The 14,197-nt window shown below is 39.4% G+C and overlaps 1 protein-coding gene across 1 annotated transcript in view; it reads left to right on the forward strand.

The window, feature by feature from the left end:
- The window catches only part of ENOX2 (ecto-NOX disulfide-thiol exchanger 2), a 341,467-nt gene that overhangs the window by 251,925 nt on the left and 75,345 nt on the right, over positions 1-14,197 (forward strand). Inside the window, 1 exon segment of the mRNA XM_079122719.1 lies at positions 8,668-8,823. Coding sequence (XP_078978845.1) covers positions 8,668-8,823 — 156 coding nt within the window.

Here is a 14,197-nt window from a genome sequence, read left to right on the forward strand (position 1 = left end):
GGCAACCGCCCGGAGCTCTGGTGCGGCCACTCAAGACCAAGCGTCCCACCACGCTTCTCCTCCAGGCAGCCCCCCTGTGTTCAGGAGCTGTCACTTTAAGACCAAACAACTCACACCTCGCCTTCTCCTCTGAGCAGCCGCCTGGAGCGCTAATGCAGTTACTGCGAGTCCAAAGGACCCGCCGCGCTCCTCCTCCTCCTCCTCCTACTCCTCCGGGCAGGCCCCGGGGTTCAGAAGTGGTCAGAGTCCAAACAGCTCGCCACGCAGCCCCTTCTCTGGCAACCGCCTGTAGCTCTGGTGTAGTCACCCGAATCCAAGCGGCTGGGCTCCTCTTCCTCCTTCTCGTCCTCAGGGCAGGCCCCGGGGTTCAGAAGTGTCGTTCTGAGTCCAAACAGCTCGCCGCTCGGCTTCTCCTCTGGCAACCGCCTGTAGCTCTGGTGCAGTCACCCCGAATCCAAGTGGCCACGCTCCTCCTCCTCCTCCTCAGGGCAGGCCCCGGTGTCCTGAGTCCACACAGCTCTCCTCGCCACTCCTCCCCTGGGCAGCCGCCGGAGCCCCAGTGGTTGCTCCGAGTCCCGGCGCTGTGCCGAGCGGCCTCCTTAACGGCGCTCCCAGTTGTCCGAGTCACTGCTGCAGTGGGGGGAGGGGCGTCTCGCCGGCAGTTCTACTTCACAAAGTTTCCTGCGTTCCGGGACCCCCGTCCCATCCGGGATGCCTCCCCAGGGGGTGAGAGTCACCCGGCTGCTTTGAGTTGGTCCCAAGCGTCTCAATATCTCCTCTTTTGAATCCTGAGTCCTGGAGCAACATGAAATGCAGCCACCCTCTAGGCTGCCATCTTCAAGTGATCTCACCACTTTTATTCAACATCATTCTTGAAAGTAGCTGGAGCAATTAGACAAAAGAAAGAAATTAAGAAATATGAATAGGAAACGAAGAACTCAAACCATCACTATTTGCCAATGACATGATTCTATATTTAGAAGAAAAATTTCCACCAAAAACTTCTGGAAGTAATGAACAAATTCAGCCAAGTAGCAGGATATAAAATTAACACCCATAAATCATTATGTTCCTAAAGCCAATGATGAATTAGCTGAAAGTGAAATCAGGAAATCTATCCCATTCACAGTATTCTCAAACAAAATGAAATACTTGGAAATTAATCTTACAAAAGAGATGAAAGACCTGTACAATGAAAACTACAGAACACTAAAGAAAAATATTGAAGAAGACCTTAGAAGACGGAAAAATATCCCATGTTCTTGGATAGGTAGAATTAATATTGTCAAAATGGCCATACTACCAAAATCTCGGATTATTGCAATTCTTATTAAAATTCTAATGATGTTCTTCATAGAAATAGAAAAATCAGTCATGAAATTCATTTGAGAAAACAAGAGGCCCAGCATATCCAAATGAATCCTTAGTGAGAAAAGAGAAGCAGGAGGCATCACAATACCAGAACATAAATTATACCACAGAGCTATAGTAACAAAAACAGCATGGTATTGGTACCAAAATAGGCAAGAAGACCAGTGGAACAGAATAAAAGACACAGAGACAAACCCTCATAAATACAATTATCTCCTACTAGACAAAGGCACCATAAACAGACATTGGAAAAAAGATAGCCTTTTCAACAAATGGTGCCGGGAACACTGAAAATCCACATGTAGTAGATGAAATTGAACCCCTATCTCTCACCCTGTTCAAAAGTCAACTCAAAGTGGATCAAGGACCTAGGCATTAGACCAGAGACCCTGTGCCTAGTCGAAGAAAATATCTCCATCTTGTCAGCTTAGGAACTGACTTCCTCAACAAGATTCCTAATGCACAAGAAGCAAAATCAAGAATCAATAAATGGGATGGCATCAAACTGAACATCTTCACATCAAAGGAATCAATAACATGAAGAGAACCTATAGAATGGGAGAAAATCTTTGCCACCTGCACCTCAGATAGAGCATTAATCTCCAGAATATATAAAGAATTCAAAAAACATAACACCAATAAAACCCTACAAATAACCAAATCAATAAATGGGCAAAGGAACTGAACAGGAACTTCACAGAAGAAGAAATATGAATGGTCAACAAATATATGAAAAAATGTTCAACATCTTTAGCACTTAGAGAGATGCAAATTAGAACTGCGCTGCAGTTTCTTCTCACTCCAGGCAGAATGGCAACAATCAAGAATATAAGCAGCCACCATTTGACCCAGTTTTAGCCATATCAATGTGTATAGCAGGTTAACACAATAGCTAAGCAATAAAATCCACCTAGGTACCCTTCAGCAGATGAATGAATAAAAAAGATGTGGTCTATGTACACAATGTAATATTGCTCAGCCATAAGAAAGAATGACCTTATGGCTTTTACTGGTAAATGGATGGATCTGGAGACCATCATGCTAAGTGTAATAAGCCAATTTCAATAAAACAAAGGTCAGAGGTTTGCTCTGATATGTGGTTGCTAACACACAACAAGGTCATGGGAGGCTTGAAGTTCAGTAGATTTGATAAAGGTGAATGAAGGGGAGGGAGAAGGATGGGAATACGAAAGACAATGGAATGAATCAGACTGAACTTTCCTATGCTCATAATGAATATACCACCAGTGAAACTCCTCATCATGTACAACCACAAGAATGCAATCATAATTAGAGTAAGTTATACTCCATATGTCAAAATATACTGTACTGTCCTATATCTCTAAAAAAAAATAAATTATTAAATAGAAAAAGAAAAGAAAAGCGACTGGGGGAACATAGACCTCATCTTTTGATGGGAAGATCATCAAAGAATTGTGATCCACCACAATAGGAAAAAAAATATAGAAGTATTTGTTGTTTGCATGCCATGTTTTTCAATATACCTGCTTTGCTTGATACCTGCAATTAAATAATTCCTTAAAACAGCTGTCATACTACATTGAGAAACATCATTAGTGGATAAGAGCATTAGAGTTAGACCAAGCTGGATTTGAATCCTAGTTCTCTTACTGACTGTGTTAACTTGATCAATTAACTAAACTCCCTAAGGCCCTTTTCTCCCTGTCTACAATATGAAGGGTAATAGCAGTACCTAGTCACAGGTCAAATGGAATTAGATTATATAAAATTATTATCAGAGTACCTAGCACATTGTAAGCATTTAGTACTTATCATGGTGATAATAATTGATGATAAAGAATTTTTTTTATTCTCTCTTTATTGTACACAAATGGGGTGCAACTTTTCATTTCTATGGTTGTACACAATGTAGATTCACACAAATCTTGTAATCATACAAGTACATAGGGTAATAACGTCCATTTCAGTCTACTATCTTTCCTTTCCCCATCCCTTCCTGCCCCATGTTACTTTGCACCATTCAAAGTTCCTTCATTCTTCTCTCCCCCTCACCCACCCTCATTATGTATCATCATCCACTTACCAGAGAAAACATTCAGCCTTTGGTTCTTTGGGCTTGGCCTATTTCACTTAGCATGATATTTTCTAACTTCATCCATTTGCCACCAAATGCCATAATTTATTCTTCTTTATGGCTGAGTAATATTCCATTGTGTATATATACCATAGTTTCTTTATCCATTCATCAATTGAGGGCATCTAGGTTGGTTCCACAATCTGGCTATTGTGAATTGAGCAGCTATGAACATTGATGTGGCTGCATCACTCTAGTATGCTGATTTTAAGTCCTTAGGTTATAGTCCAAGGAATGGGATAGCTGGATCAAATGGTAGTTCCATTCCAGGCTTTCTGAGGAATCTCCATACTGCTTTCCAGAGTGGCTGCATCAATCAGCAAAGTATGAGTGTGCCTTTTTCCCCACATCCACACGGACATTTATTATTGTTTATGTTCTTGATAATCGCCATTCTAATTAGAGTTAGATGAAATCTTAGGGTAGTTTTAATTTGCATTTCTCTAATTACTAGAGATGATGAGCACTTTTTCATATATTTGTTGATCATCTGTGAAGTGTCTGCTCAGTTCCTTAGCCCATTTATTGATTGGGTTCTTTGTATTTTGGGTATAAAGTTTTTTATGTTCTTTATAAATTTTGGAGATTAGTACTCTTTCTGAAGTGTGTGTGGAGAAGATTTTCTCCCACTCTGTAGGCTCTCTTTTCACATCAGTGTTTCCTTTGCTGAGAAAAAACTTTAACTGTTTGCTTGAATGTTTCCAAACTGGAGTCAAGAATTTTGTCTTATTCATTTCTTCAAACCCAATAACTCACACAAGGTCCTGGCATCAAAATATTGCATACATGAATAGCACCTTAGAAATGACATTTTTCTCCACTGCAACTCACTGACTTAGATATGTACAGAAAATGGAGGATAATATTGCCAGGTTAAATAAGCATGAGTTGCTAGGTAGCAGGAAGGCTTGAGACTGCACTGAAACTTTACTTAACATCACAAGGTAAAATTGCAACTCTAAAGAGATAGATGACCAAACTAATACACAGTATTTGCAGCATTTCCAATAGTCTGGAACTTTGGGAAATATATGAATCTGAAATATATGAATACAAACCAATACCTCATGGTTTCTCTAGCAATGGCCAGGTCCAAAGTCAAGAAGGAAGTGAGAAAGAATGTCAAAAGAAGATATAATAAAAGCAAAACAGAACAGAGTATTTATTGTGAAAAGGACTTTGGAGGAATTCTTTGGTGTTTTGCACAACTCTTTTATACACTTTCCAATCTCCTTGAGAAGTTTAAATCCTAATATAAGTGTCAATAGTACCTATTTGTTGACAGTAGTCCTCATGCCAGGCCTGGGTCCAAGAAAAGGGAGAAAATCTCTCTTGTGTTATATATACTCAATGTGTTTTAAGTTGAACTCTGATTCTTTAGATTCTGAAATACTTATATAAGGCCCATGATGAGCTGGGTTGTAACTCAGTGGTAGAGCGCTTGCCTAGCATTGAGAGACACTGGTTTCCATCCTCATCACCATGTAAAAAATAAATAAATAAAATAAAGGTATTGTATCCATCTACAACTAAAACTATTTTTTAATGGCCCATGATTTCGAATATTTTTTATTTGATTGGCATTGGAAATTCACATCCACTTTGGTACTTAATAGTTAAAGACAAACAAAAGAAGCAATCCATGTAATAGAAGCCTTTGAAATGTCATGTACAGCCTGCCCTCTAGCAAACCCTGGGCAGTGTAGCCTATGGAATTCTTGGCATACAGAACAAAAGGAAGAAAGGGAGTTTATCTACTCTGGCTTTAGCCATATGTCATGAATACATTTGCTTTTAAATGAATTTATAAAATATTAATGTAATCATAACCAACAGCAGAGTGGTGAGTACATCAAGCAGGAGTTATATTTATCCTATATATTTGGGGTTTTTTTTGTTTTTGTTTTTCTCCATTTATTAGTAGACAGTACATAGAGATAGGTATTTCTCGGTCGAAGTGGCAGAACTTAATGAAGTGATGTTTCTGTAATCTGTGGTAGGGTAGTGTTGTGAGTGACAGAACTATATGAATAACAATGAAGAGGCAAGCAGAACAATAAAAGGAAGATTAACATTTCAGAAGGAAGAGGAAAATAGATGGAATTGTTTAGTTGGCACAATCTAATATGATCTTTTCCCAATGAAAATTAACAGTTTGTAAATGGGTAAGATAATGTTAACAATTTCTCCAAAATCTTCTGCACAAGGAATCAGATTTTCCAACAATGTGAATGGCATTCTGAACCAGTGCATTCTGTAGCACAGCAAGATAGGGTATCAAGGGCCTTATGTTCTCCAAGACCAAATGAAAACCTACACACCCTCCCCTACCCCTAGTATAGAGCTTGGCATATAGAAGTCTGTGTTAGTCAACTTTAGTCCCTGTGATAAATCACTTGACATAAACAATTTCAGGGAGGAAAGGTTTATTTGGGCTCACAGTTTCAGAGCTTTCAGTTCATGGTTGACTGGCTCCATTGTTTTGGACCTGTGGTGAGACAGAATAGCATGGTGAAAGTGTGTAGTGGAGGACAGTTGTTCAGTTGATGGCAGCTAGAAAGCAGGGTAGAGGGAGGAAGGGGTCAGAGAGACAAGATATAGTTTCTGAGGACATGCCACCAGTGACCTGCTTCCTCCAACCATGCCCTACCTGCATGTAGTTTCTACCAGTTCTCCATGATGCCATCAGTTTATTAATCCCTCAGTGGGATAATCCAATGATGATGTCAGAGCCCTGAAGATACAATCACTTCTCAAAAGCCCTACCTCTGAACATTGTTACTTCAGGGATCAAGCTTTCAATGCATGAACCTTTGGACGATACTTCATATCCATACCATAACAGCGGCCTATCACAAATGTTTGTGAAATGTGAGAATGAGAGTCTAAAGCAGTGAATTTATAACATTTTGCACATTTTGAATGGAAGGAAGCAAACTCACCCATCAGAACTGTCTTGCCAAGGTCTTATCTATACTGTCCTTTCATCCTTTGAGCTAAATGTCATTATTTATCCCCACTTTTACTAAAAAGGAATGGAATCACATAAATATTAGTAAATTTTCCTCAATGTAACATAACTACTCTTTGGAGGGGAGTAGAGATATGAGAGGTACAGGAGAAAGTGGAAGTGTGTGTGTGTGTGTGTGTGTGTGTGTGTGTGTGTGTGTGTGTGGTGTACACATGTAAGCATGTTGGGTGAAATGACATATGAGGGCTAAAAGTAAATGTTCTCGTGAAAATTAAAATTTCTCTTGGGAGATACATTGCTTCTTCCTAAACCTTTCTACAGTCTTGACCTCTCAGGATGTCAGACATATAAGGATGAGAGATGCTTTAGCTTGTTTGGACTGACTGCAATAGGGAATGCCCATGTGCCACCCACTCATCCATCTTCCCAGACATAGGACCCCTCTTACTAGGCTTGTTAGACTTGAAGTTCTGCTTCTGTGGGAACCACAGTTCTTCCTGCTATTTTGGTTCACATCGTCCAGTATCTTAAGGATCCTCCAGGGTCTCCAGGGCCACCTTGAGGACATCCTTACAGGCATTTCCTCTCTGACTTGTGTTGTGAGCATGGTAAAATCTTTGAGAGCAGAACCTGCCACTGTTACTGCAGCTGCTGCTGCATTACCAGAACTGCTTCTGCAATGCTTTGTTTGCCATAGATTTGCAAGGTTCTATAGTGAGGACAAGAGTGGGAGATGGGAAAACAAAGAAGTAGAATTACTCCCTTCTCTCAAAGAAATGACATTTTTATATAGGAACAAGAATTAAACAATGAAATCAATACTGCCCTTAGTCCTAGGCAAGTGAGGCCCCACAATGGGCCCATACCTCTGGGAGGTCCCATGCTTTGGAAGATTTACCTCAATTATCTCAATATTTTACAAGCCCACCCTACAGTGCTGACCACTAGCTAGGCAGCAATGTCAGTAGGGCAGGTGCCCAAATCCAGAATAGGTCCTATCTTTGTTCTGATCATAAGAAACACCTTTTTTGAAATTTTCTAAGTTCCCCTTCAGTGTCTGTTACTGACCAGGGCTGGCAGTGTCGTCTGAGTGAGGAGCCCCAGTCTCCATCTAGACCCCTATGGATCCCTCCATCCATTTTTCCCCTTTAGGCCACTTTCCACTCCTCTGCCCCACAGGTAGAGTCAACTAGATGCCCCTAAGAAGCCTCAGGACTCATGACTGTAGAATCTTCCCAGAGTCTCGGTTCCAGGAGAATGGACTGGCAAGTAAATCACTCCAGCTGGATGAAATGGCATTTCTTTCATGGTATCACATGTAACTGTGCCAACAGAATGCTGTCAATGCTGATGTGAGATGAATCAAATTGTATATATTTATGAGCCCCATAGAAAGATCTTTTTGTCTGCTCACCCTACACTTTCTAGAGGCATTCTGGAATGAAACAAAAGACAGTGTTAAATAAAATAAAATACAATGGAAACAGTTGTAGAACAGCTTTTAGACCCAGGGTTGAGAATAAACCAGAATAATCTGTAAAGGTCTTTTCAAGGAGACTTAAGCCAGCCATTGGAGAATGGGAGGGAGGAGGGGATTCTGGTAGACATGACTGATTCTAGGCAGGCAAAACAACATGAACAAAGGCAGAGAGGATCGTTCTTATTTTGTGCTATGCACTGTGCTAAAGCACATTACATTCGTCATTTTATTTATTCCTCACAACTCCCTGTAAGGTAGGAGGTATGACCCCTATTTTGCAGCTAGGAAAATGGTAGAGCAAGAACCCAAGTCTGTCTGATACCCAAAACTGTGTGCTTTTAGTACCATGCTGTAGTTTAAGAAGAAAGTATATACAATGGACAGTAAGAATCCTTGCCATGATGGAGTCGAGTATGTGTGTTGGAAACTAGTAGAAGCAAGATCAGTAAATAAGATGCAATCATGTTATGAAAGATGTTGGGTATCAAAATAAGATGTAGAGACTTCAACCAGCCCTGGTTTAAGAAAACAACAGCCCTACCCTGAAAGGAAAATGTACAAATATAATAAAATATTTGAGAACTGAGAATACTAAGCATATGGTTTTTAAAAAATATTTTGCCTGTGTCTTAGAAAGACTTTTGATTTGAAACTTATGAGGTAAGCTTGTTCCTCTACTTGACCTTGCCTGGTGTCACTTATTGTTCTTTCTTTCCTCTCCTATTTTAGATTTTGATCCTGCTCTTGGAATGATGACTGGAATTCCGCCAATAACTCCGATGATGCCTGGTTTGGGAATAGTACCTCCACCAATTCCTCCAGATATGCCAGTAGTAAAAGAAATCATACACTGCAAAAGCTGCACGCTCTTCCCTCCCAACCCAAGTACTATTCTTTTTTCCCACATAAGTCAGTTTTGGTACATAAGAAAGCTTTCTTCTGTTTCAAAAGAATACCCAAGGCCTTCATAGATGTATATACAGAAGATTCACCTAGAAAATAGAAAGCAGGAAAAATTTCTCTTGCTAGTCGAGGTTGATATTATATGGTAGATTTTTGTGTGCTGCTTGCAGTACAAGTGATATAACATTTTTCTAATGCCATATGGTATGAAATTCAAGTGTGCTTGTAGAGAATGAGGCACATGACTCAAATTGCTCAACACTATCACTTGTAGTCTTTGTGTTTCATAGCTGACCTGCATGCTGGTAGTGGCAGAGATTGAGAGTGGTCTGAACCTACCTGAGGCACATGAGAATATGTGCTTGGTGCTAAAAATCTTCCACTGCTACTGGCTAGTCACATATCACTCCAACTACTACTATTCATCTTCTGGGCTACAATGCACAGTGAGGTGCAATTCAACTTATTTTATTTTTTACACTTTTTTATTGGTGCATTATTGTTGTATATAATGATGGGATTTGTTCTTACATATTCATACATGCATAAAATATAACAATATAATTTGACCAATGTCACACCCCAGTTCAACTTATTGGAAGGGCTAAGATGAATGTTTGGACTAAGATTACCTGTAGCCATCTGGGTCAATACAGTTCATGCAGATCTAGAAATCTATCTTGTCTGCAAAGAATAGGCTTCTTCTTAGAATCACTTTAAAATATCTCTAATGGTAGAGTGGCCATGTTCCAGTTCAAATGTACCAGCAATAATAATTGACTTTAATTATTTTTCCAGATCCACTGGGATTTTATGTACTTTAAATGGTTAGAAGCTACTTCTGCACATGACTCAAGCCTCTTAATGCTTTGTCCATAGTTGTAGTGGTGCTGCTATAATGCAAACACTAGAACTGTTTGTCAAGGGACTCATTCAGGGGTTTAAACCACAGATCAAATTATTGCTTTATAAAAATAAATATGAACCTTTTATGTGTGACCTCAGACAAATACTTCATCTCCTACCTTAAACAGGAATCAGTTAATCATGAATCAGGCCCTGATAGGGACCCAGATTCTACTTAGAATAATCTACTTACAACTGAGAGGGTTTTAGAATCAGTCAGGGTTGGTTGCATGGATCTCCATGGCTACTTTTGTGAGTGAAAAATGATCTTAATGCTCTCTGGTTTTGGAAACTGATTGTCAACATGGTACATCCTTCCAGACCAATAAGAAACCTAGGAGACCAGCATCTCAGAACACTGTATTAGGAGAAGAGCTAGTATGTCACAAGGAAAGTTAAGGAATGAAGAATGAGATGTCCTTTGTAGCCTTATTTACCAGTTCAAATGAATTTTTGCTTAGTACCTACGTGGATAAGTAATACTGTTTTTTGATCTTCATTCCACTGTCCTCTACGTATGTGCAAGCTGGTTTTCTTTTTCTTCCAATGTGTTGCTTTTGGCTTAGAGAAAGCTTTGCACCCCTGATAATACCGTTCTTGTGTTAAATGCCATGAATTTAGTTATTTCCAGTGTTAAAACCTCATGCTCATGAAAAGGTAGAATTCTGCTGATTTAATAATTCATGTATCACACAAATGGCTTGCACTCAGCTTTCACTGTCTCAGTGAAGTCTAAGCTAACAGAATGACTCACAACCTAAAATGCCCTGGTTGGGTGCAATAGATGACTTAAAGGATGTACTGTTTCTAAATTGCCAAAGAATAGCACTCGCGCCTTGTTTTTATAACACAAATCACATTATTGAGCAGTCTTTGAATGCATGTCAAAATATATGACTTAAAGAGACTTAACTTCATAGTCTTTAGTAAAAGAAATAGGCAGGAATCTCTCAAATACACTTTTTATCTTTCTCTACCTGCAGCCATACCTTCTCAGTTCTGAGTCAGAAGGGCCACAGAGTGAGAGGGAAACATCATATCTTCACAACTCAATTCTTCAGTTCTTCATCCTTTGTACTAAGAATGCTAGCAGGGCAATTAGTGCCAGTAAAAGAGTGGCTTCGGGAAGGAACCTGTCTTTGGAACTGAATTATAAAATAGCATTCCTGACAAAGCTTAAAGTAGACTAGTATTCTATTTGCTTTTTAGAGTCTGAATTTTTTTTAAAGGGGGCTCTGTTTAATTGTGTGGGGAAAAACTAAACTGAGGCACCTCATTTAGTTCTTTGCTTGAAAGCATGGTAAAAGTGCCATTTTTGTTAACAGTGCTAAGACTAATCTTTGTGAAGGTGAAACAAGAACAGGGAGCTGGTGTGACTGAACTCCTTATCTCCACCATCCCTGCCTTATAAGTCCTTCATTATAAACCACACTGCTTAATCCTGCCTGTCTCTGGTATAGTATCTTGCACTCAGTGGCCTCCAACTCTAAAGTTCCTCTTAGCAATAAGGTCCTGTGGTTTAGAGACTCTTACAGTCTCTTTATTTACCATTCAGGCTGCTTCTAAGTCTGTTGCTTTATTAAAAAGTATCATTGCCATCAATTCCTTCCCCTTCATCCAAATGTTAGTTACATGAGGTTCTCATTGCACACAGATTCATAGTCCCATTCCTGACCTTAAAAAGCTTTCACTGTTTGGTTTCATGTGTGACTGTCTTCAGCGCATCATTTCTACTTGCCACATACCCACCCTTTTATTCAGGTTCAACTGCTTCTGACCTCTTACTCCTTGCACTCCCGTCCAGCCCAACTCCAAGTATGCACTCTCCTGGAACACTTCTGCATGAATGGTACTGAAAGTAAATCTGTGGTGAATTACTCTAGTGCATTGTCATTAAAATAGTGGATGCTAAACCCAGTGGGTACATCTTAGTCCTTAAATTGTTTTATTTCTCTATATTTTTTGAATGACAGAGGGAGGGATGGGTGGATGGATGATAGATGGCGACAGAAAGAGTGGTCATAGGTATAGAAGCGAACCAAGAGGAGGGTGGTAATTACTACTACATATGATGACTTCTAAATCTGTATTTCCAGTCTATATCTCTCTTCAGAGATTCAGACCCTACGTAGTGGACTTTTTTAGGTGAATCCTCATCAAATGAACCAAAATTGTATGATAATATGGTACAAGATTTTAAGTCAAGAGAATTATGTTCTCCTCCCTTCTAATTAGCTGTGGGATCTTGATAAGTCGTAAAACCTCCTTGGATCTCATTTTCCTCATCTGTAAAACAAGGCTATTGGGTTAGATTAGCTTAGATACCTCCAAGGCTTCACCCATTTATAAAGTTATGATTATACACACTAAAAATATAGCACTATTATAACTATGTACCTGGGCAAAACCCTTCAGTGTTTATTAGGAAAAGCAGGAGCAATTTGGTTGGTGGTACTTATAGCTTTGTACCTTCACTGGAACAGGCAGGATAGTGAGTGCTAAAACTCTAAAGTAACACAGGCCCAATTCTCCACCAATGAATAACCATAAAAATTTTGGTGAGTAACTTAACCTGTCTGATCCAAACTAAGTAAAATCAGACCTGGTCTAAAAATTCAATGGGTCATATTCAGCAGGAGTAGAACAAGCCTAGTCTTATAAAGATAAGTGGTGAGTGAGTATCCTATTGTTCTGATTCCCAGGATTTGGAGGTATAGCAAAAACAAACTCTCTGGAACACACTTTATTTTTCATAGGGTGGGTATCAGAGATATACTGAGTTCCCAATTAGCAATTCTTTGCAGTGTGACAGGAGGACAACACCATCTCTATAGAAAACTCAATTTTGCCAAGATTTTTTCACTTCAGCTGCTAGACCTTCTGTAAGTAGAGGTTACAGTTTGAGTCTACTGGAAATAACAGTAAATGGGGAATAAATTATGGAATATCATCTGTTATCTTTTTCCAGGTATGTTGGGAAACACCCAGGAGCCAGGAAAATAATTTTGTTTTGATTTTCATTTTCCTATATCAAAATACGCAGATCCCATTTTGGCTCTCAGAGCTGAGTTCTATAAAGAGAATTAGAGAAAATGGGTAAATTGAGCTTTAATAACAATTTTCCAGCCTTCAGATTATAGCCAATCAGTTTAGATTACATTAAAATGCATCCGACCCCTGTTGATTGTCTTGGGAGCCTTCAATCTTGGGCTTTCTAATAAAATCAACTCAGAGACTTTGCCTCATATAAATTCCAGCAAATCAGCTGAGTGATCTGTGATGCTCCCTTGAAAAGTAAGATACAAGTAGTTTATAAATCCTCTATACTCTGCTCTCCCTCACTTCTCAGAGATCAGCAATGACTCTGATCCTAATGTTGATTGCCCCAGCACAGCTCCCCAGAGGGGATTCTTGGATGTAATTAGAATTGCTGGAAGTATCTCTTTTTCCATTACCAGAGATTAGTATTTTATACTGTGCGTTATCTTGAATCTTTTTACATGGACGTTTTCTTGGTCTCTATACTGAGTGGTGACTTAGGTGCTACAAAGCTTAGCACCTAACGTGATGAATGGGTGGAGATTGAATTTGCTTTCCAATGGGGTTATCATTGCTGTGCCCTGATCACTGTATTTCAGTGGGATTAGAAAAATCAGGTCCAGATAACAAAGTGCTTTGAGCTGTTAATTAAGGAACGTGTACTATCCACTAAGGAAGATAATACAGCCATTGCCTTGCTTGGTGGCATACACCTAAATCTCAGCAAATGCTATCAAAGAGACTTTCTACATTTACCCAAGGAAAATAAATAAATCCCTGGCATTCTTGACATTGCCCCTTTACTTAGCAGTTACCACCGAAGAATCACAGCATCTAAATAGGGTTATAACTTCATCACAGAATTTTAAACCCACAAATGTAGTCAGGAAAAGGAGCCTTTGCATTTTCAGTGTTACACACAACTACAGCAGTAACCACACTTCCCTTAGAGTCTCTCAATGGACCAAAAGGAAGACTTGAATAAACTCAAACAACATGAAAAGGTGATTTTTGCGTCACCAAAGATTTTTTTTACCATCCAGTCCTTTAAGAGTAAACATCAAAAGGGTTCTTATTCTAAAATAGGACTTTATTCTAAAGCCTTTGGTTTGAAAACACAAATCTAACTATACAGATGCTCTTGAAATTTCTTTACCTATGTATGCAGTGACTGGGTTTTATTACATAGTCAAAGCCATGTGTGTCTTCATAGCTGTAGATTTCTCTCTCCACATGAATGATTCCTTCTCAAACTGAACCTCCTCTCAAGGTCTGAGTAAAGCAAGGGGTCTGGGAGAGTGGAAGTTCAGGTCTTACCTACCACTACACTCCAGACATGTGTGGGGTCTTAGCCCCAGAATGGAAATTAGGAAGTCTGGGTTTTATAATACTAAATGATAACACCATAATG

This window comes from Sciurus vulgaris, assembly GCF_902686455.1.
Source record: "Sciurus vulgaris genome assembly, chromosome: X".
Lineage (NCBI taxonomy): Eukaryota > Metazoa > Chordata > Mammalia > Rodentia > Sciuridae > Sciurus > Sciurus vulgaris.